This window comes from Plodia interpunctella, chromosome 6 (genome assembly GCF_027563975.2).
Source record: "Plodia interpunctella isolate USDA-ARS_2022_Savannah chromosome 6, ilPloInte3.2, whole genome shotgun sequence".
In the NCBI taxonomy this organism is placed as follows: domain Eukaryota; kingdom Metazoa; phylum Arthropoda; class Insecta; order Lepidoptera; family Pyralidae; genus Plodia; species Plodia interpunctella.
The window spans coordinates 5,641,432-5,666,863 of record NC_071299.1 but is presented as its reverse complement, the minus strand read 5'-3'; the positions used below and the strand labels follow the sequence as shown (position 1 = coordinate 5,666,863).

Below are 25,432 nucleotides of genomic sequence, written 5' to 3'. Positions count from 1 at the left end.
ACATTAGTATCTTTACACAAAGGCTCTCTAGGCAAGGTGCCTGTCCTGTAGCAGCAGAGATTTATTTGTATTATTTATGGTAGAAAATGTTTTCATGGTTATAATTTACATGCATAACATACAACGAAAGGTTAGTTAATAACAATACTTTAGTTTTACATTTTGAAGGACGAATCCTAATAGATAATACGACTACACTACACAGCTAATTTTTAAGCTTTGTCAAATTTTGCAAGTGTAGTTCTGTGTAGCAAGTAAATCAATACACACGACTTATTACATTTTAAAGTATTAATAATAATAAAAATGCTATAGATAACTATGATTAATAATATAGTTCTACCTGATATGAATGTCAAGTCAACTAATGAATGTTTATGTTTATTTAATTCAATAATTGTCCACATTACATAAAAATTGCTGGTCAAATAATGCAAGTATGTTATAGATATTGTAATGCTAATAAAAATATAGTCTTATTAATTTAAATATATATTTGGGGATGTAATTATAACATTTAATGTATTATTAAGGGGGGAGATGTGAAGGTATGTAATAAGATGCATGTAGTGAGGTACCCTCTCAAATCAATAGAAACATCAGTTTGATACGAATCATAGTTTCATTTTCATTAACACTTTAACAATCGATATTAAATATGATGCACGATTAAAAAAACATTCAATCAAATTCAGTATTTTGGGTTGAAAGAATAGATTCGTTACGAAACATCATGATTTGAAACTGAACAATTAACGACAAAGTGACGATCTAAATCACACCTACATCGATTTTTATATTAACCGTAATGGTATTTTACTTGATAGAACTAATTCTATAATTATTTGAAAATCAAAATTTATAGCAATAATAAAATATACAATGCAGGCTATAAATGTGCGGTCTAATCCAGCAAATTGGCAATTTTGAAAGTTATCGCTTTTTATTTCGGATTCGAGGGGTGACACGTGGGCTAGTCCACTGAATGGACTTCCATTAATGGGGTTTTTCTTCTGCACTCATTTTTTAGGCATGGTCAACAAGGGGTCAGTTTTTTTTCGGATTTGTTTCCCTGATTGATTGACAGGGAACGGACATTCGCGAATTACCATCTGCATCTGTTTGATCCAACGTTTTATCGGAATAAAATGTTTTTGACGTATTTCTATTCAAAGATTTATAACGTCAATGTTGGTATTGTATTTCAGTGTTTATTGGCAACTAGTACAATTAATTTTTTATTATTACCGATATTAAAAAATGTATGTATGTTTAATAACAAACACGCGATTTTTTTATATATAATTATATAATAATATATACTTATATTATAATTATATGAAAATAAATCATTTAATACCAAGATTATGTTACATAATTTTGTATATTCTATTACAAAAATAAAATTAAAATTGATCCTATAAATAAAATAATACCAGGTTTTGGTTAGGCCGGCAAAACTAAAAAGAAGTTTTTCCAGCCTACTAAAACCTGGTATTATTTTGTTTATGTGTTTTTAAAAAAAAAGTATTAGTACTTATAACAAAACTGAAATGCATTCGGACGTCAATCACATGTAGCCTTATTAACGCGGACTGCTACGCTATTGTCCACTGCGTCACCGACACGCGCCATATCTTTTTTAGCCAAATAATTTTTTTGTTGCTTTTTTGCTGAGAGCAAAAAACCTCCCCTATTTGGAAAATAACAGGGACCTTTGATCCGGCCGCTTATTAAAAGTAAATATTTCATGAAATATTATCGGTCACTTATTTTTTATGATTCATATATCATTACCATCGCATAGATATTGAATTCTTTACTTAGTTTTTTATTCAATTAACGAATTTATTATATGTGTCATAAGAGGTCTCTCTGTTGATTCAATAAAAAGTTAGTATTACTCTTTATCATATTGTGCTTGTGGTATTACCGTAATATGTTCATTTCTCACTTCAAGCTTTGTCCAGTTCAGATATAAAACTAACAAAATTACTAAAACTTGTTATTTTAGAAAAATATTTTTATTATGCTACTGCATAATAAAAATATTTTGTGGATTGCAATTTTGTGGGATTATTGTAAAAATTAGAGTGAGAATAATTTAGTTTTTTTTTGAGCTAACGGCGCTCTTTGACGAAGCGGTGCGTAGGGTGGGTCACGTTGTAGAGTGACCATAAGTTTTGGCTCTGATCACATTAAATTATTTAGATAACTAATACTGTCAGGAAAAGATAATCGGATTAGACTTTTTTCTGTTTCTCATCCTCGCATGTTCCTAAATTCATTCCTGGTTGATACCAGGAATGCGTTAAGTATCTTTAAATTATAAAGATTCGGTTGTGATTTTATGACTGACCGAGCGACATGATGTATGAGCTGTTGTTTTGCTATCGAAATTATATTTTAGGTGCATCTTTGTATTAACAGCTTCACCTGTTCTATATAAATATGTTCTTCAATAATAAATTGAAATGTCTTCGCATGCGTTCACAAATTTTTAAATTTAGTTGTGTCAAAACGTATGCACTGATTTTAAAATATGGTGATCCTAGCGACTCCTCACCATTGTGTCCACGAGCTGACCAGCAGATGTGCGGCCGGCTGCATTCAGCCTCAGTGCGCATGCTCCACACACTCGCCAAATATGGCTGCCATTTTTTTATATATTGTATGGATTTAGTGATTATTCGTAATAATTATTTCCATTTTGTTTACTTTTTATTTCAAGCTCAATAATTTAATGCAAACCTCCTGTTGCATTAAATTACTTAAAGATAGATTTTTTCAATTGGTGAACATCAAGAACCTAATTTATAAACGTGATAATTTCTCTTAATATTTTACTTTGATAATTTATTGCTTCATCGATTTAATATACCTTAGAGCAGCCTCCACTCTACCCTATGTTCGGTCCGATTGAAGAGCTACCATTGTATCTTGCGAGTTTTACTCTACGACACACCTTTTTTGTATGAATCTCTTTCTAATCTTGTATTATAGCGTGTCAACACATATATGTACTAAAAGTGAAGTAAATAGTCCAAGAATGAACCTGGTTTATTCTTCTGGCTGGAATCTTGGTTTTAAAGACTAAATAGGTATAAATAAATAATAATAGGTAGTTAAATAAATAAATCACAACTATAAAAAAATAGTATATTTTAATCTATAAAATATGATCCACTTTTTCAATACTTTATTATTATTATATTACTTTTGACCACAGCTCCATTAGCATTTCATTATTTTGAAAATATATTTTTTTAAATTATTCGACAGGATCTCTATTAATTGTTGGATGTTTTGTTCTTCTGTATCGGGATATTTTTTTACTTCCTATGTTTTTTATAATCCAATTTAATAATGCTCCAACATCATGTGTAACTATGGCAGTAAAAATTCTGTATTATACAATTTAAATGTTCATTAAATGTATATTCTTATTTAGTAGCACACAAATATATTACAATAAAAACCGATTAAGTTGGTGTAGGTCTAAATTGTAACCCAAGCATATTTCTATTGTGGTTAAAAAATAAAAATAAAGGTGACCATATTAAATGTAATAGTTGTCATCAATCTATTGGCCATACAATAAATCTTATTCTATATAAATAATATAATTTAACAGTTGGGCAAAATATATATACATATTCTATTGTTCTCGTAACTTACTTCCCATTAATACATTAACCCATTAATATATATCTCAATAACATATCCTATCCCATTAATATTATAAATTGAGAAAGTTTTTGATGATGTAGGTGTATATATTTTTAGTCCAGTAGATTTTGCGTGACTGATGGATTGTTATGAAATTTGGTATACGGGCAGAATATAATCTGAAACCTAGTGTACTTTTTATCCCGAAGTCCCGGGGCGCAGCTAGTACTTTATATATTTAATATATTACTTATGGGTTCTAAATGTTTAGTCTTTTTTTCTATAAAGTATAAAAAAAACGTAAGAACATATATTTTTGTTTTACGTCTATGATTCTGTCGCAGTCATATATCAAAATCCTTAAAATATTTGTTTTGCATCTTATTTTGTTTTTTTTTTACGTCTAAGATTCTTTCAGCGTCGTATCAAATTCCATAAAAGATTTTGTAGGTATAAATTGTTTTTAAATGTTTCATTGAACACTTCGTATATGGTTTTAAAAAGTTGACCCTATTTACTAGTGGTAAATGTATTTAGCTCCCCCTAGCCATGCGCGTCCCCACACTCACAAACTACTCGTATCACGCAGTTCTTCGCAAATCGCCCCACGCATCACATCTCTATAATGTATATGTATATTTTGCATTTCCGAAACAACAACAAAAATTACAAACATTTCTTATAACAAAGTAATTTGCTTTAAGTAACATCGATTGCGCAGGTGTAACCATTTTTTTTTATTTTACAATATATACTGATTTATGTCACGTACAAGTGTGTGCTGTGATGACTATTTTTAATAAAGACCCGTGACTCAATGACTTATGATTTCGAGTGGGTTTCATGTGGTGACTCTGTTTTGCGATATTTGAACGGGGGTGGCCGCCGTATACATGAAGGGTAAGTTCTTATATACTAACATGGATTTCTACAAATATAAACTACGCAACGATATTTGTGTTGTATAGGTTATATTTTATCGGATATTCATCAATAACTTGATTACCTTAACGAAATTAAACTGAAAAGAAACATCAATAGTTAACAGGTAGGTGCATTATATTTTAAATGTATCATAATTTATTTTCTGCTTGCTTCAATACGTTAAAATTAACTAGGTACCTACTGCAGATGTAAGATTGTATACCATACCTACCTATTTATATACCTTTATATACCTACCATAAGTTAATTTATTAAGTAAGAAGCACAATATTTTATGCGTAGAATTCCAGCTACAACAATATTATAGCGGAAAATTTTATTTTAATCGAGAGTATATACTACATATAAAAAATGTAAGTGAATTATGTACTGTAAATGTTATAATACGATCTTTTATTTAGTGCCAATAAGACTGGATTAAAAACTGGAATTATATTGGATTCGACAACAGTGGATGCCTCAGATGTAGAGTTTAACTTACCTAACCTGTCATCCAGTAAATAGTACTTACAATAAATAGAAAAATAATGAAGGGTTGCTAAGCTTTTCTAATATTAGAAATGAGCTGGAGACAAATTTATATCCAAGGAAAAATTCACAACAGTTTACATCAAAAAAAACATCATAAGAAATCAAAATGCACATATTTTTTTTAGAGAAAGAAGTAACAAAATATTTTATGTTACTAATACGTTTATTTATTCTTTGAGAATAAGGAGTCATTAATTCCATAAATATAATATATATGACAAAGATATAATAAATTAATTATCATATGATATTGAAAAAGTATGAAAATAATACAATTTGTTTTTGTAAATAATAGCATTATGTACAAATTATGTTAAAAATTAATTACCATTTCATATTATTATATTTATGCACCACTTTTAATAAATACTAGATGTTGCTCGCGCCTATGTTTGACACCGGTCAGTAACTATATCTATTTCAAGTTTCATCAAACTCGACGCAGCAGCGAAACTGATTTTTCAAGTCTTTACATTTATTATAGATTTTTATTATAAGAAGTTGAATAACATATTATAAAAACAGAAATAATATTGAATTTTAATTCTGATTTGTAATTGACTGAAATGTTTTAATATTGGTTATATATTTTGTATAATAATAATAATAATAATAATCATAAACTATATTATGATCGAAGCATCCTTACCGATAGAACCATACACTATAACAGACCTGACATTGTACTACAAGATAAACTAAATAAAACTACATACCTTATAGACATAGCAGTACCGAATACGCATAATCTCACAAAAACTATTACAGAAAAAATTCACAAATACACAGACCTAAAAGATGAAATATATAGGATATGGAATCAAGATAAAGTTTTCATAGTTCCCATTGTATTGTCCACAACTGGTGTCATTCCCAAGCATTTGCATAATTCCCTCAAGCTACTCAATCTCAAACCCGTTACATATATTTATATGCAGAAAGCAGCAATTCTTAATACCTGTCGAATAGTTAGAAAGTTTATGGACTCTACAGACACTGACACCTACAACATAAATACCAACGACACACGGACTGACCCCCTTAATCTACCCTAAAAATGATAGCCACTTGGTCATGGCCCGTGTCTATCATTAGAATGCCAGCCTCGGCTGAGAGCTTAAAGTGATAAAAACATAATAATAATAATAATAAGTGTTTATTTCTCTCCACAAAACAAGAAATCTTAATATTAATTACATTAAATTAAAGTACCAAAATTAACAACTTGAATTTGTGGGAGCTGACGCCTGTACTAGGAATACACCTGTATTACAAGTCATCAGGCCCCGCCTCTTGATTATATTATCTAAACGTAATAATAGTACATAGGTAGTAATTAATAATAGTATAATAAGTACTTGCCTGTAATAAAATTTTGTATACTATTTAAAATAGATATTTAGTTATTTTATACAGTATACTATAGTTACTAGTTACAGGATATATATAGTTATTTCCTTGAATCTACCAATTATGCATTGTTTATCTACCGTATTTTATACAAATAAATAATTGAATTGACTACTAATGCTGATAGTGGAGATGAAACAGTAGGAAGGTAAAGTAGGAAGCCCTGGGCCGGAGCCCAGCACGCTATGTGGCTAGGGAAGTAACTGGAAAATGCTCTAATGAAAGAGACAGAGGAATAAAAATCTGAAATTTGCATTTTTCAGAGTGTAGCGTGTGCGCAGCGGCGGCGGCGGCGGCTGCGTGGGCGACGGCGCAGGCGCACGATGCCACCAAACCAGCTGTTACTGTTATCACCAACGGCAATGTCAACGGGGTGCCAGTCTATGTCAATGGTATTGTAACGATTTTTAATATCTCCTTGGATTTAAATTTTCGTTGGGTAAAGTGTAAAACAATTAACAAAATATTTAACAAAAATGTCATTTTTGCCTCTAGCTTTTATTGTCATCAGATAATTGACTTTAATATTAGATAAGGTTAATATTAGATCCTTACATATGAAATTGGCGTTTGGTATAGGAGGAACAAAAAGTCGAATATTTTTTTATATAATATATTTATTTAATCAAAGTTAGAACCATTATTATCTATGCACTTTTGCCATCTCATAGGTAGTTCATTGATCCCTTTATAAAAAAACCATTCGGACGGGAATCAATAAAATCTTTGAAGGCAGTTTGGACTGCCCTATCGGAGTTGAATTTTTCCCCTTGGAAGAAGTTATTTAAATTTCGAAAAAAATGGTAACCTGTTGGAGCATGGTCCGGGGAGTACATGGTGGATGTCTTAGATATTCCGATTGAAGCTCCTCTAATTTGGTAGCCATCTGTTGTGTAGTGTGTGGTCTAGCGTTGTCGTGAAGCAGCAGTGGCGTGGAGCGATTGACCAGCGTCGGTTGTTTAGCAGCTTGCTTTTCCATCATAGTTTGCAATTGCTGACAATGGACGTCTGCTGTAATCGTCTGGCCAGATTTGAGAAAACTGTAATGAAGGACATCGGCACTAGTCCACCAAATGCTTACAAGTAACTTTTTTTGGGTCAATTTTTGCTTGGGGCTGGATTTAGCTGGCTGGCCAGGGTCCAGCCATTGCGATGAGCATTTCCAATTATCGTAGATAAATACACTTTTCATCACTAGTAATGATTTGATTTAAAAACTCTTCATTATTGTGCCGGTTAAGTAATGTAATGCAGCAGTCGACACGCGTTTGCCGGTTTGTTTCACTCAATTTGTGAGGTACCCACCTTTCAAGTTTCATAATCTTCCCAATTTGCTTGTGGATTAAAATAGTTTTATCACTAATACCGAAGCCTGAAGCTAACTCGGACGTGGTTTGCAATGGATCCGCTTCCACAATCTTCAATTCTTCATTATCAACTAGGGTCTCCGGCCGTCCACGGGGCTTGTTCTGTAGGTCGAAATTTCCAGAACGAAAACGTTGGAACCAAAAACGCACTGTTTTCTTTTGTGACACGATCGCCATACACATCATTAACCCTTCGAGCCGTTTCCGCAGCACTGGTGCCACGGTGGAACTCGTACTCGTAAATAACGTGATATTTAAAGTTTTCCATTTTGTAAACTGAGTGACGCAAACAGAAAAGTCAGAAGAAAAAAAAAACAAATGAATGACGGTTAACGAAACACAAATACATGTGTAAATAGCTGTATAAATTTGAATTTGGAATTCCTAACCAAAGAGGAGAAAAATGTGATTAAAGTGGCCAGTACAACAAAACGCCAATTTCATATGTAAGGACCTAATATAATATAAGCCTGTGATTCAACGAGTGACAAAAAAACACGAAGAGTAGCAAACCGTGCTGTAAACCGTTGAGGAGTTCTCTCGTTGAAAGTCTATCCTGATGGGACAAGTGGAAATAAATTAAATTTAACTTACAATGTTTAATTACTGATATACAGACAAACATTGGGACCGGTGAAACTAAATAAAATCTTGTAAATAATCCGACAATGGACTTTATTAGATGTAGAGGTTTATTTTGTGCTCTAGGATATTCGATTGCACCAAAACAATACAAATTTAAAATCGAAATGGTCCTTAAATTTAAACCTTAAACAAATGATGTATGCGGTCTGCAGGCTTGCGGCTATACTGGTACGGTAATCCGTCTTTTGGAACAAAGTCTATACTATAATTGAGAATGTCCATAGCTAATTCAGTATTGGTGATTTTTTGATTTATAGTTTATATTTTATGCCACGGATAGGCGACAAAGTCCAATACGTTTCCACGCAACACCGTCAATTTGCTTCAAATACATAAAAAATAAATCTGTGATAATAGATGTGCTTATGTGTTCTTAGACAATTCGTAAGGATTATAAAGACATTAAAAAAAAACGGATATTCACTTTATAAAACGAAGTATGGGCTAAACGGTATCCCGTTTATCGTATTAATATCATTGTAATTTCAAACAAAAGAGAATAATTATTTAAAAATTTCCGGTAGTTTTCAGTGCGATTTTCTTCTGGTTCTTGGACCGCAAATAAAAAGATTCAGTAAATGTATTAAATATTTGAAATGCTGGAATCTTTCACAGGTGATACTTTTTACTTGAACTAATTGTAAAAATAAACATTTAATACCTACTGGTTGGTTGTACCCCATACACTAGCACCACCCCTTCTGGACCCGCCTCTGAAAAATACAACGACAATACATACATCATATCCAAGGGGAATATTCCTTGCTTGCAAGCTTTGCAACTTTTCAAAGCTCCATTTAGTTTCCACATTTAGAGATAGATGGCAGTACAAATGAGGAGTCGATTGCGCTGCCATCTACGAATTTTTAGTAAAACTTATTTTATTTTTGACTTAGGAATAAGCATGGATTTTAGGGAGTAAACTTGAATGTATTTTTTTAAATGAAATGTTTAGATGTCACCATGGGTACTGGCTTTAGATTTTATCCAATTGTCACAGAACGAGGGTAATGTTTTGAGTTTATCTATGTGTGGGTATTGTTACTTTTCAATAAGATCAAATTAGTTCCAAGTTTTTGTTATGTGATTGTGCATGTATTTAGGCCAAATAAATAGTGCAAGATTTAATCGCCCTCGAAGTTTTGACCATAGCTGCTGAAACTTCTGAAAATAATCAACTTCATTAAATAACATGTTTGCTTTGCGGATTTGTTGCATCATAAATAAGTAAAACATAAAGTAGAATAATAGCTTATTTGAAATGATGTGCTTACTATGCACACTGCGTTTTAGATTATAAACATTCTTTGGTAGGGTGCAATCTGGTAGTGTTTATATTGAAAATATTTATAATTTAAGTAAACTGTACAAAATTATCAATAAAAATAAATATACTCAAAATCTAGTGTAATCCCCGCACTCGAACCTAGCTTGCCATAAATTTATTCAAACAGTTCTAAAGCAATCTTTCTATGCGCAAATGAATAGCATTTGTTATAACTTATAACCAACGTCACAAGATAGGCCCCCTCAAAAGAATGGATTAATTAGCGTTCTGATTTGCATCACGCATCGTAGATAATGAAATAGCTTCAGCTCCACAGAAGGGTGGACGGATCAGAGAAAGCGGGTAACAATCAGTCGCGTTTCATTATTTTCAAAACTTGTCTTTCTTGTGGGTCAACTATTTGGATATTGTCGGTGCATAATCGTATGTGGATTAGATAGCTGACAATGGAGCCGGCCGGCCAGTCCGTCACATTTTGACACGTCTTCATAGGGGAGGCTTGGAGTTACACACGATCTAAATTTCAACGTTTTTACGACGACGCTTTGTATGGCATACTCGTATGTGGAAAAAGCATGTGAAATTGTCATTTGCAACAAAAAGCTTTGTGAATGACGCCATATGTAATTTCATCATAACTAACTCTCCGTTTATTTATTTATATATTCTATTTTTATTTTCGAATAGTTCTAATTAGGCAACTCTACTCGAGGGAATACATTCTGAGGTATTGTACAAGAACGACATGGATGCCAATCTAGAAAATATATTACAAATGTAAGTAGGTTTCTGTATGAACGCTGAATTAGTAAAATGAATTTAACCGCATTTACTTACAATTTTATTGCTCTTTATGAAAGAAGAAGAATTAGAAACATTGTTGTCTCATGAGTTTCAATAGCCTAAAAAGTCTGGTGATAAGTTATATTTCGGTGACTATTTCAGAATATTTTCCCACGTAAATCCTAACAACACGTGCATCAATTTTCCACCTCTTGGTCACAAGACCTAGCCCTGAGGTTGTATCTATGTAAAAGTATTTTTATGAATAAATAGAAGTAATAAATAGAAGTTATCTCTGTAAGGCACATTGATGACTTTTGACATAGATAAGGCACGAATATTAAATAGACAAGTGTCTACTCGTCTATCACGTGCACATTAACCTATTATGCAATAGTATATAAAGAAATGTGTATGCATTTTGGAGATTAAATAATAAATGACGATGATTTTTTATTTCCATTCTTAGTTTACTCTTGAAGCATAAAGGATAGTTTTCTAAGGTCGTAGAAGTACGGTCGGACTACTGAAAATCTCCTTATTTACTAAAAAATAGGAATATTTGCCTAAATATTAATAGAAAATAATAAATATTGTATAATAAATTAAAAAATATGACTCGACTAAGTTAAGATGAATACTTAAAACATTTGCGAAAACAACGTTGGTTAAATTTTTATGTATAACGGTTGAGTATTTACGAATATAATTTTTATGAGAGCTTTAATTCCTATATAGTTTTCTGAATTAAAACAAATGAGAAACATACTAAAACGTAAGCAGCTATAACTTTACCGTAGTAAATTTCTTTCCTTCCGTTTTGACCAAAATAGCACCCTAGCAGTTACACGTTGTGAAAAAAATCTACTATTTTCGTTGAGCGATGAGTCAGAATGTTTGGGCTCATTTTGATCAGTATGCATGATATTGTCTCTCATTCTGATGAGTGCTCGGCGTCTTCCTGATATAAGTCATCATACGATAGTCGCAGGCAAGTCAAGTGACACATTTCGTGGCGCGGGGTAAAGCCGTCGGCGCTTTCGGGCACAGCACACGTTCCGTTAGCTTCTCTATTTTAAAAACTACTTGCTTAACGATATCCGGGAAGGGAGCGACCGCATTGCTGCCGGCCGCACCACTGTCACTCATTTTGGATGCAGTCGCGCTGCGTACGCGTCGATGGTCGCTACGCGCGCCCGCGCCCGCTCTCATGCTGCACCACACATATTTTGATACTTTAAAACATATTTAATGCGCGTCAACTAAAACTCTCGATGAACTGAAAACTAAGTGCCTTTTGTGTCTGTGAAGGATGGATGTTGCAAGGTGATATTTGTGATACCTGTTAAGATTATTAAGTTACCATGAGCGGGAGGGAAGGCGGAAATGCAGTTCCCTCTTTGAGTAAGTATCGCTTGAAATCGCTTCTGATTTTTTAATTACCATTTTTTTTCAAGTTTTATTCAAGCAGCACAACTACATTTATGTTATTTACATACGCAAAACACGTGGTAAGGGAATTACAATATAAGCATCTCACTTCAGTCTTTCAGGGGCCGTATCAGGATGTGCAAGTAAAAATAAATTGAACGACCCGAGGTAAGAATATCTTGGAAAATATACAAATTGAGGTTAATAGTGTTTCGTAATAAATGTCGCACACATGTGTAGCATGTTTACTTCGCATATCGTTGACAAATAACAACAACACAAGTTAATTATTAATATAATCGTAATTAATGACGTACTCGTTGCACGATACATAGTTACGTCACTTTCTACGCAATGTTTTTCTGTTGTGAGACGTAGATAATATAGTCCTTGAAAGAAAACTAACTACGCCAGTTAACTGGTAACTGATATAAGTCCACTTTATATATATCTATATAATAAATATTGTTTCTTTGATTTATTAAATATCGTTTCTTTGATTATTTTAACAAAAACATCAAACTGCGACTAAGAGTACATCTTATCAACCGAAGTTTACGCATCGAAGCGGTAATTGTTTACTATACCTACGATTCCGTTTTGGTTACTAGCGTGCGTGCCTCTGCGCGTGCAACACACTCGTAAGCGCATCTCCGACGTGTTCAAAACTTAATTCTAAATCTGCAGCGATAGGGTACACTTTAGTATTATCGTCTTTGTAAGCCGTGTACCTGTGTGGTTTTAGGTAAGAAACCGACTGCATTTTCGGAGGACCTTTAATCTTCCCTCCCCACCACTTGCCCTACGTTTTTTTGTCATCAACATACCACAGTTTTAGTGTCGAACTTGTTTATCGATATTTCCACGCCGGCTCTATTTTGTTTATAAAAGCTCTCCTCTTACGAAATTCTTCAAAGTTATTTCGTAGAGTATCACTAACGTAAAGGGGATAATACGTGATATTTCTATCAAAATAACTATAGTTTATAATTTTTATGGTAGATAGTATAGCATCAAATGTATAGCTTTTAAAAATTTAAATATTTGCCATGAGCGTGTTATTTTAGGTAGTAGCCGGAATGTTTAGAAAGTCGATGTTAAGTAACGTAACGTCCCTACGGCAGGGTCCGACTCGTAACCAGTCAATTAAATCTGAATGGTGGTACCGTCAACTGTCTCTTTCCCTCACAGTTCAAGATCCCATAGTCAAAGCGCCACTTGACGGTGATTCACGTCGGATTCCATGCCTACGATTGATAACAGCCGAACTACTGAATGCTACAACGTTTTAGGTCATTTGATTTGCTTGCTGACCATGCACCGCGCAACTTACACATTCAATGTACCTACAAGTATTGTTTACTAAATTGCTCTACAAGTACTATTTCTGCGAATGGGCAAATAATGCATTCCAAAAATGTTTTAAATTTGACAGATTTATAGCTAGTAAAACATGACCCTATTGTATTTTTTCTATTACCCGTAGGTATACAAGAAGCAATGAAATTTAAAATCCAGAAGTTGCGATGAATATTTTCTACGACGTTGGATGTCATTGACCTCATAGAATGGGAATACTCAAGGCAATGTATCCTACATTTTTGTTGTTGTCACATGTTACTCGTAGAATGCGAGATATCTAGGCGATGCTTAGAGGCATTGCACACATGTAGATACGAGACGCATGTAGCGAGGTGACGATAGTTCCCACGTGGCTAACGGGAATTAATTGTCCTTTTAAAATTAATTCAAATTTAATGTTGACATTTAGAGATTCGTTCTAAAAGTTCCTTAATTTTTAGGGTTCCGTAGTCTTACAGACAAGGAACCCTCATAGTTTCTCCGCAGTCTAGCTCAAAAACTATTAGTACTAGAATAATGTAATTTGGTATACACTATAGATAGAGTGATTCCTGAGGAAGGTTTAAGTAAGTTAAGTGTAATTTATTATGTTTTTTCCCGTGCGAAGCCGGGACGGGCCGAACAACCTCATGGAAAATATTTAGATCTATTCTTATTATCCACAACTTCCCAAACTTTAAATATATTAACAAATAATAATAATAATGTTGGAATGTTGTAGTAAATTACGGAACCCTACACTGTGTGTGGCTCGACACGCACTTGGCCGGTTATTTACTATAAATACAGCTAAAATTGAAATACATTTGGGATGGAACGAACTAAATTATTTGCGTTTTCGGAGACAAGTGAAGAATTCAATGAAGTATTTTAGGTAAAAATGAATTTGTAATTTATATAAAAACTCTTTCACCATCATATCATATTTTATATCGTATCCAAATCAAACACATCAACGATTTACCATGACAAATATCAATGCGAGGCATCGTCGAAGTTCTCACGCTATAAATGCTTAATTAGGCTTTTTATATACAACTCTTCAGATCAAAACATGTGCATTTTAGGCCGTATATAATTACATACTGGAAATCTTGTGGATATTTACAAGGCAGATCAATGGTGTCAGATTCCGTTAGTGTATTTTTGTGCAAATAACAATTTACTCGTTTGTTTTTTTTAAGCTGATAAAAAATTTCAACTTTATCTGTGATTTTGTGAAAATTTTTGTTTTTGATAAATTTACATTGTTTTCCAATTTCATACGTTAAATTTAAATCATGTATTTATTGTCACTAATAATAAAGGGTAAAGGAGATTTAATAAGGTATTTACAAAGCTCGTCTTTATTGCAACGTACAGTAACCTTTGCACTAGCAATTTATTTTAATTTTAGAATTTATTATGCTGCCAGTAAGGAGAAGTGTGCTGAAGACATTGGAAGGGTAGCTTAGTAGATATCCTATTAAACATATACTTTAAATTTGTAACGGAGGTCTTGGAAATCAGGATCAAACCAATAGAAAATAGAAATTAACTTAATTTATTTTGTTGAATTAATACTCGTGTGAATCGTTGTAATGGTGCAGTTAATGATTCGTGAGCTGCAGATACTCATTAATTCTTTCCCTAAAGATTTTAAGATAAAAACAAAATGTTCAAATCATTGTAAGTATAAAATGTTAATTATGAGTTTAGACCGATATAACAATAGAGCACATCGTAATCACTTTATCGTAAGACGTTAGTCGTGAGGGTGAGAGCTGGCGGTTAAAAGTCCGACTTAAAATATGCATAGTATTTCCCCTTCCTGCTTTTAAAATAACATAGCTTAAATTAACCCATGTCCTAAAATAGTATAATCGCTGTAGACTAACAATAAACAAGAAAATGTCACGATTCCCGTGTCAGAGACTGGCATTCGTTGAGTCAATGTCCATCCGGGTATATTTGGTACAAAGCCATAAAATCGTGTTTATTTGTTTTAAATGTGATAACAACTCGACAATCGAGGTACCTATAGACGTATGTTGCGCATAATGTGAAACTTCAGTTATGTAGGCCATTGTTTAAAAAATATTTTACTTTAAAGGTACCGCTTACAAAAAAGAATATCAAGGTATCTGCTTTCTAGACGAATGCTAGGTAAATGCATTCTTATCTATACCTAGTTATTAGCTAATATACTAAATTTTAAATATGTGCTATAGAATTTTCAACTTTGAATATATTAAACCATTCCAAAAATACTAACATTGAAACATACTTTCACGTAGTAGACGCACGTACCTAGCGCGATAGTACATGAGTCGTTAAACGAGTAAAATGAAAATGTATGTACTATCAAATATTTGTGAGGTATAATGATATGCAACCAGAAGTTACGCATGCCCAAGAATGCGTGGTTGCATAGAAATTCCGAAGTGTATGTAGTTGGCGCGGGATGCAGGCGCGGAGAGGGTGCGGAGGGAGACGGCGTACCGACTCACGCGCAACGTGCTGAGTAAACAAATGTACAAAACAGATACATAGTCTTGATGCACCTTTGCTGCCACTTGATCTATGCTCACTCACCGCTTCCTTATATGCAGCTAAGTACTTCAGTTAACTAAAACGTTTTAACTTTAAAAACCAAAACAAGTAACACTATTTTCGTTAACGGAAATGTACTCGATATTAAAATAGAAATAACTTATCCAACACCAGCCAGCTTACGAAGAGAAGGATAACATAAAAGAAATTATCATGTCAGATAAATCACTTGACAAAAATATGTTGATAGAGATGAATGTGACAAAGTGGGCAAAATGTAAGTGCAATTTTTAAAATAAAATTTAGAAATGCTTGTACTTTGCCATTTTTATACTTACCAAGAATCTGTCTGTAAGAGTCTCAGTCTTTTTAGTATTCTTAATATACTACGTAAAAATAAAACCATAATGCATGAGTATCACAATTTTATCGTATTATAGCTAGATAATCCACTTTATATTTTAAATTTATGCAACAGTTCTCGAGATTTATTCATACATACTGTCTGTAATTACAGTTATTATTCAATTAATTTAATTTAATCGTGTAGAAATTTACATGCTTTTTAAGAAGCTACTTAAATTATTTAAGTTCATCATCACGATAAAGACTTTAAATATGGGAATAGAGGAAAATTAAATAGAGGAGGGCTAAAAAAGACAGACTTAAAAAAGACTTAAAATAATGTTTTTTTTATTTAATGCATTGTTTGGGTATTATATATTGAAATACCATCCGCATAGTTACTTAGTTATGGTAATAACTAAGTAACTGAATTTCCCGTGTAAATATGAATTTTTTGACTGTATGCCTGCATTTTGATAATGACTTTATTTTCATTAAAGACTTTAAACTCATTAAAGACATGCGGATTTTGAAGATGTAAAGTTATTGCACCACTCATTGGTATCAACTTTAAATAAATATAAAACTGAAATACATTTGAAATAAGTAAGTACTTACTCATATTTAAAGTTTAAAGTGTCGATTTTGAAGAATTAGTTTACTTTGCTCATTTATAACATGAAAACATGTCATCTATCCATCTTATCATATTTCGTTAAAAATGTACATAAAATGCAATATGCAATTTCTTATAAATAAATCGGTAGCAATAAAGTTATTTCGTACGGTTGGTCAATGAGGCTGCGCGGCTGCCGCGGTGTGGTATGACGGGCCCATTAGGCGCAGTGTTACGGCAATGAATGAAAAGGTACCAGAAAGGCAACCTAAATACCGAACATTCTTCCAGTCGCGGCCACGTGCGCCTCAACTTTTACCGCGGCCCGAAATAATGCTTAGCTTACATACCGACACATCCAAATGTAAATAATGTGCTTAGCTCAATAGGAAAATCGAATCAGTAAACCATTTGATGAGTTTATTTCAATTTGTTTATGTTTATGATTTATTTACTTTAGATAATGTTTATAATAGCTGATACCTATTATAAACATTTTACTTTTTTTTTTCAGTAAACCGTTGACACGGATAAAATAATTCTAGTTTTTAACTAAAAATCACTATCATATCACTCAATAATTAAACTTTTAAAATGGTTTATTAAAAAGAAAAACACTGCTTTTTATGAGTTTTGTAAACTTAAAAAGGTAAAACATAATAACACCATCATACAATTACTTGGTAAATAAATTAATATGAATTAATTATTTATGTTTTGAAAATAATTATGACATGAAAACATTTTAGAATCAGTGCCCGAAAAACAGGGTTTCCGCTCGATTCCAAATTTTTTAAATTTTTTATTGTTCAAAATTATGAGTGATATGTATAACAAATCCAGTTATGTGCTATTGTTATAAAGCGATAAAAGTTGAGATTGAACTTAATCATAAAGCTACTTCTACGCATCAGTTAAATTTCTAAGAAATTTAAATGATGAACTTAAACGTGATCTTCTGAAAACTATGAATGATACATTAACTCGTATGATTAGTCACTCATGACATATCCGCATTGCGATTTGTAGGAAAACGTAGTAATATGTGTAACTACGCACCATAACTTAAATTGACCGGAAGTGTTGACTTGATTAGTCATTTTTTCGTCAATAGACGCGTAGTAAACTTAATAATACTGCTATCAATATAATTTCGTGATTTGCAATAGAAAAGCACAAAAGTGTTATAAGAAAAAGAAATTAAATATGCTTAAATAAGTTTTGAGGTTAATATCTATAGTTTCATATAAAAAGAGGAGTCTATTCATTAATTCTTTTCCCACGTTTTTGTGAAGGACCCCGATAAGGGGAATAGTACCCTTTCTTAGTCCAGCAAGCGATCGTGGGCCTTATTTATTGCTAATAGATTTCCGTGCGTTAAGAAGTTTATGAATGCATTTAGAAGGGGCGATTTGCCTAATGCAATTACTATTTTACTATTAGTAAATTCTTCGGAATTTCACTGTTTAACACGGGCTGTATATAGTATCTATTTTCATTAATTAACACAATTTGTTCTTATACGAATAAGGCTCAATTAGAGCTAGAATATGAACCAATATTCAGGCTTAAAGCTAAAGCTTTATTACTTAATAAATGACCATTGTTAGTTTCCGACACGCACATGTTCTTCATATTTGTGAGTAGGTTTATTTCCTGTAACGTATTCCGGAGTGTAAGTACTATCTGAAGCAACCATGATAAGGGTTTGTGATAACGACTACATGATTTATGTGTGACCATATTTCAAATTTAAGATGTCTTGTTTAAAATTACAACATAATGAAGCGCAATTTTTATTTTTATGTCAAGGAATTAGAAACATGTATGAAAAAAATTAACACGACATTTCTTTGAAATATATATTTTTTAAGATCTTTGGATACAAGTAAGTTTTAAAAAGTACGTTCTGTGATGATTTTTGTGATGATCCACGAGATAAGGTACCTAATGCAGGGCAGTCGCTTACGACGTCTTATTGGCATCTGTAATAAAAATGAGCAAGTGAAACGTCTTAAGCGACTGCCTTCCATAAGTTACCTTTATTCATGGAATGTCACATTGATGTTTGAATAGCAGGGTAGTGAATAGAATGCAATTGATTGCAGGTGCGGGTAGTGCGAGCACCAGCGGGGTGGTAGGGGTGACGCGGCGCGGGCGCTGCAAGTGGTTCAACGTGGCTAAGGGATGGGGGTTCATCACCCCTGACGACGGTGGCCAGGATGTCTTTGTTCATCAGGTAAATAAAAAAAATGTTTGGAAATTAGAATTTATTTGAAGAGTAAATGTGGCATTTGATTTAGCTTATATTTGAAAATAAGCACATGTGTTTAATTAAATATGATCGTATGATATTTATAAAGTAACAACAAATAATTACTATAAAATTCATGTAACACATACATAAATATTTGAGGTTTCGTTTAGTTTTATAAATGTTTGCTTTTGCTTTGTTTTGTGACAACTTTCGTTAAAATTATTAAATAAAACTATTTAAGAATACAGAATTGACACAGTTTAAACACCCGTATTAACATAATTGCTCACAAACTAAATAATGTACTCAGTTCTTAACAAGGGTATGTTGCTATAAGTAATTGGGGAAGATGTTACTGATAATATCGAGGTGGCATACATCCGGGCTTAAAAACGCGGCTCTGTTATTTTCAATTTTAAAATACATTTAATACAATTTGTTTAAGTCTTCATGAAATTGTAACAGTTTTTGTTAGTATTCATTATATAAAGATATATTGATTTTATGTCAAAATATGTCGAAAAAATTCCTATGAATCGATAAATATGTGAACGAAAATAATTGTTATTGCTGGGCAAAGGTCACCAAGCCAAGATGTGGTAAGCACCATTGCTTTGCAATGTTACAACCGAACCTCTCTTTCAAGAGCATTCTCCGGCCAGTTCTTCTCGAATGCTCAAACGTCATCGTCAAGTCGTCGCTCCACCATGTCCGTGGTCTTCCTTTCAGTAGCCGATTTGAGTAATTAAATATCTAAATATTTCTAGTAGGAAACTCTGAATAGTAAAAAATACATTCATTGACGGAGCAGTATCTAGCGGTTGACCCGATAGTGCTTATTTGTTTGTTCGGCTTATCAAGGCCGGATGTTTTTTTTTTCTATGTATTTACGCCACCAAACTTGTACTTCGTTCGGCTGCAACGTCGCCAGTAGTAAAAATCTATATTGGGTCAAGACTATCGTTGACGATAAGTTAATTTTTCTCACAAAACTTTGCTTTTAGACTGTATGTGTGTGTTGTTTCCGTATTTTTCTGAATTGTTATAATATCAATCAACATTAAACAGAAAAAATACGACTTCGATGAAAATTCAAAATGTTATATCTCATCTGGTATATTCTATAGGTATCTTATTGTGCTCAACCCTTTCGGGGTAGACAGAGTAAACAGTCACAGAACTCGAAGGCCATGTTTAGCTAGATAGTGGGTTTATTGGGAGACTCTGAAATAGAATGAATTTAATTTAATAAATATATTTAAATATCCCAAATAAATTCTATAGTAAAAGTATGAACCTATTACCTATTATCACTCACTGCAGTAGTAAGAGAATATTATTAAATTTTCCATTCGTATAAGACCAGTAACTGATCTCGTAGGAACAACGACATTTTTATTTGATTTTTAACTAGTTTATGTCATATACCTGATGAAATAAACTATAAGTTAATTTAAATCGTGCGTCGTAATATTGTAACTTAAAAATAAATATATAATTATTGATGTAAACATAAATATATTTTAAATATCTAAGGCATATTTCACAATGATTTCGAATAATGCTCATAAATAAGCAACAGTCACAAAAAGGTTTTTTTTTAAATTTCAGAGTGCAATCCAAATGACCGGATTCCGTTCCCTGGGTGATGATGAGGAGGTTGAGTTCGAGTGCAAGGAGTCTGACAAGGGGCTGGAGGCCACGAGGGTATCGGGGCCCTCCGCCGCCGACTGCCAGGGTTCCCATCGGAGGCCGCTCTCCAAGAAACGCTTCAGGAAAATACGGTGAGTTTTGAAATAATTTCTGATAGAAATATACTTAAGCAACAAACTCTGAACGGCTGAGGAATAAACCGAGAGACGCTCACATGAGAGAGATACAGAATAATATATTATTTTCTACTTCCTACATGCAGTTTATAAGCTCTTCAATTAGGAGAAGAAGTAAGAAAACTGAGTCTATCGTACTAAGATAATAAAAAGATAATATTTGCCATATTTCAAAGCGGCGACATTTGAAAAGACTCATTAGCGATTTGACTTGACATGATTCAATCTTATTAATCATCAATTAAGATATGAAATATGTTTGTATATAATTATTTACTTATTTATTGTATATTATGTTTAGAGTTAGCGCCTGGCAAACCCCTAGTTATAACCTTGTCTAATACGACGCGATGGGATCACGGGTAACAACATTAAATATCTACTACTTGGTACTATATCATTAAAAAAACAACTTGAGAAATAGACACAAAAATTAAAAATACACTGTCATATACCTAGTTACATAAATGAGAATTTCAATACGATATAGAAAGAGACGTGCTCGTCTTGAAAAATTTAAACGATGTTTATGTCTTCTGTTCCAAAATTTCGGTAGTAAAAATATACATTTTAGAATTTTAATGAATACTTATATTTAATACTAATTTGTATTTAATTTCAGTTGCTATAATTGTGGTGAATTCGCCAACCACATAGCTGCGAAGTGCAGTATCGGGCCGCAACCAAAGAGATGTCATAACTGCAAGAGCGAAGACCATCTTATAGCCGACTGCCCTGTGAAGGTATTGTTTTTAAACTTTAAATATACACACGGCGCTATTCATTATCACCATTTCCACATAGTCCCATAGTATGGTCTTAAGTCGTAAAATAAACCTCAGTTGTTTGTTACTCTTCAGTTATTTGATGTCATTTATTTAGGCTTTTTTCTTTTCGGGGTTTTTAAAATTGCCGGACCTTTAACCCATGAAAAATGAGCCACTTGCACCAGAGACATTTTTACGTCCATATAATGCACGCGTGCATATATTTCTAAATAATTACAAAGATATTAGGTATCGTAAATCTATTACACAACTGCGGTAATAGAGGCATTAGTATATCTTGTCGTATGCTGTCCGAGCTAACAACTCGTTGAAAAAGCATCTCTCCCGATCCTATCATACAAAACATTCGTGGGCCACAATGTGCCACCTTATGTTAAACTTAGCAAGGTCGCCACGCCAGCGCATATTCAGCCATACTGCCTTATACTGTTGATTAATTTAAAATATTTTTTTTTTGTATATTTATTATTTATAGGTTGAGAAGAAAAACGAGCCTCAGTCAAAAAGCTCCGGCAGCTCTCAAGACAGTCAGCAAGGCAGTCCGCAGCAGTCGTAACTGCATCACTACAATGGAAGAAATAAAAAAAGAAACTGATATATAGAGCGGCATTTATTAGTTATTTTATACTTACGTTAAATATCGTTTCTTTATTTTTCGGATAAACGATTGAATTCTATGAGACTTAAATTTTCATTCCAATGCCAAAATTGCCATTGTATTCAAAAAAGTAATCGCTTAAAAACAAACATGTAAATTATGTTAAGCAATCATCTTTATCTACCTCATTTACCAAGAAGTACAACTATGCAAGACTGAATAATTCACTAATAATAATTTAAAACAAACTTTAAGTACATATTATTGTCTGTATACTTAAAATTTACCTCTATATTTGCAAATGTAACGTAAGTACAAACTTTATGTGTTCGAGTGTCAATATCTTAAATTTACCGTATATCGTATTTACCCAAAGTTAAGTGTGTGTTCATATGATTATTATAATTTTAAAATTTGTTGCTATTTTTTGTAATGTCAAAATTTGTTAGTTTTAGTATTACATACCCATATTTAGACATTAAGTATTGCAGGCTATGAACAACTTTATGGAGATCGATGTAGGGTAATAGATATGACATCATTTGTCATTATTTAAAAAAATCTTGTGAAATTTATTACTTTATATCCACTGATTTTAAAATGAAGTTGCAGTTCTCAACTCTTTTACTAAAATATAAATAATTACGAATAAATGAAAATAATAAAAGATTATACTATAAAAGAAATAATTTATAGTACCTATGTATTAATTATTTGAAACTGATATCCAGTTAATGACCATAAATCCTAAAACTTATATAATATTAATACCACACCATAAATATCACCACAAGAATAGTCAAAAGAATTTGTTTATTAGTGATGTCGATTTATCTTCATGCATGTTTATTGATATGTCCATTTATTTAATTTTTAATGTCTGTTTTGCTCTAATCAGGTTAATTTTATTTAAGGTGTAGTTTGTAAAGGGCAAGATTAATTTGAAAATGAGTAGTAAGTACCCAATATTCAATGCATACATTAATGGTTTGTTCACACCAGCACAAGCAAGTAATTTCCTTTCAAGGTGTAAAGCAGATTTTTTCAAGGATCTGTACCGATTTTCAATTATGAGAGGTACTGATAACATAATGGTTATACACGTTTCTAAAGTTATTTTTATTAAATTTGGCTTCATTTATTTTATTTTGTATTAAGCTAATTAAACAATTCATGTTGAAAATACTAAATGCCATAATGTTGATGAAGTAAATGTGAGTGAACTACTGTTGACTTAATGGAAGTGTGCTAGACCGATTATAGATTGCTTCAGGGGTGTTGAGGACGTGCCAAAGCCAAATATTTTTTGTTGCAATATGGATAAATAAATAATTTTAAAATAGGTATCGTGTTTGCTATAATTTTGAATCAATTAACTTTTTTACTCTAAATCTTAAGTTAATTATATAACTCTTAATCTGGAGCGCATAGTACAAATATATTTTAGTGAACTGATGCCAAGTAAAAACGTAATTTATGTTTGCTCAAAACCTATTAATAAGATTAAAGTTTATTTTAATAATTTAGGTACTTAATTTGGGCAACAACAACGTTAATTCAAGTGATGTAGGCACTTTTCAAAAATTTGCTTGAGTAGTATAAAGATGTTTTTATAACACACATCAAAAATAGGTCTGTATGTAAAATTTTTTTCACACTTATTTAGATGGATATTTTACTAATTCAACTGGCTACGTAAATGAATAAATACGTTTTGTTAATGTAATAAGTCTCGAGTTGTTTCTGGCAGACCAGACGAAATCATTAAAATATTTAACGACGTGTAATATTTTATGCATTTTGTGAAAATTAAAAATCTTTAAATTTAAAGACAATTCAACATAATATGATAAATTAATGCAGATTACGTACCACAAAATTATTATGTTGAAGATAGGTATTATTATCTTACGGGTTTCTTGTGTTTTCTATTAGATACATAAGTAAGTAGTTATATGTAATTATCTGTAAGTAAGATTTTAATGAAAGACTATTTGGAAACATCTACCTCATAATTTAATTTCGTTAAATAGAGTTTATTGATAAGTTAATTAACATTTTACAAATTCTAGCATTTTTATTAACTGAAATATCTTTTGCTAAATGCCGAATTCTTAAGGATTGTATCTTATGTTTAGAGTTTAAACTTGTTTTTTTTTTATTATTATTCAAAGAATAAAAATTTTAAAATGATATGGCTTTTATTTATACCACACTGTATCACCTTTTATTATGTTATAGTGATATTTTAATAGATAGTCTCATTAAATCTCATCAGATAAATAACTTTTTTTATTATAATAAACAGAATTACCGAAACATTAATAACTATGTTTCCTTTTTCATTTATTCAGATTGCCGGTTAGTTATATTATTATTTTGTAATATCTGTATAGAGATATTAAAAAGAGGCTTTTGCAACAAAGAAAATTTGGTAAGTTTGTAGGTTTTAACAAGTATTTTGGTCATGCCAAAACTTTATTTAAACTTTGTTGATATTTTGATTTAATGTTTCAATGCAAAGCGTGATTTAAGGTAGCTAGCATAGAAGGTTCAATAAGATATTTGTTCCAAGATACAACTTATTTGGTTTGGATGAAGAACGTCAGAAATGCAAAATGTTTTAGCGATTTGTCAGAAACCCATAATGCCAAGTGTTGCATAATGACAGATTGGCGTAAAGACAGATTCCCATAATGGCAGATTCACGTCATTGGCAAAGACGACAGCGAGTCGCGTAATGACAGATTCACAGATTGACAGGTCAATGTCGAATTGAATAAAAAAAATATAATAAGGATTGTAAATAAGAATAATAATGATAATAACAAAAAAAATATTTGTCTGTATAAACAACATAAATTTAAAAAGCTAGTAATATTATTATTAACAAAATTCTTTGTCTGAATAAATCAACTTACATTTTCAAAAACTGAAATCAACAGTAAAACGGTGGATGAAGGTGTCCTTTTAAAAATAAATAATACAAACAAATACAAATATTACTTAATATAATGCGAAAGCAACTCTGTCTTT

At 32.0% G+C, this 25,432-nt stretch overlaps 1 protein-coding gene across 2 annotated transcripts; it reads left to right on the top strand.

Moving 5' to 3' along the window:
- The first annotated feature begins 4,547 nt into the window (after window positions 1-4,547).
- lin-28 lies at window positions 4,548-24,556 on the top strand. 2 transcript variants are annotated; one of them, XM_053746445.2, is made up of 6 exons: window positions 4,548-4,569; window positions 6,819-6,947; window positions 19,033-19,163; window positions 20,793-20,965; window positions 21,633-21,753; window positions 22,274-24,556. In XM_053746445.2, exons 1-6 carry the CDS (start codon window positions 4,563-4,565, stop codon window positions 22,352-22,354), a joined length of 642 nt encoding a protein of 213 aa, XP_053602420.1. In that variant the 5' UTR covers window positions 4,548-4,562; the 3' UTR covers window positions 22,355-24,556. The 2 variants fall into 2 exon arrangements, with proteins under 2 accessions (XP_053602420.1, XP_053602421.1); XM_053746446.2 differs by lacking the exons at window positions 4,548-4,569; window positions 6,819-6,947 and adding an exon at window positions 11,650-12,042 and having other exon boundaries at window positions 22,274-24,554.
- Window positions 24,557-25,432: the final 876 nt, after the last annotated feature.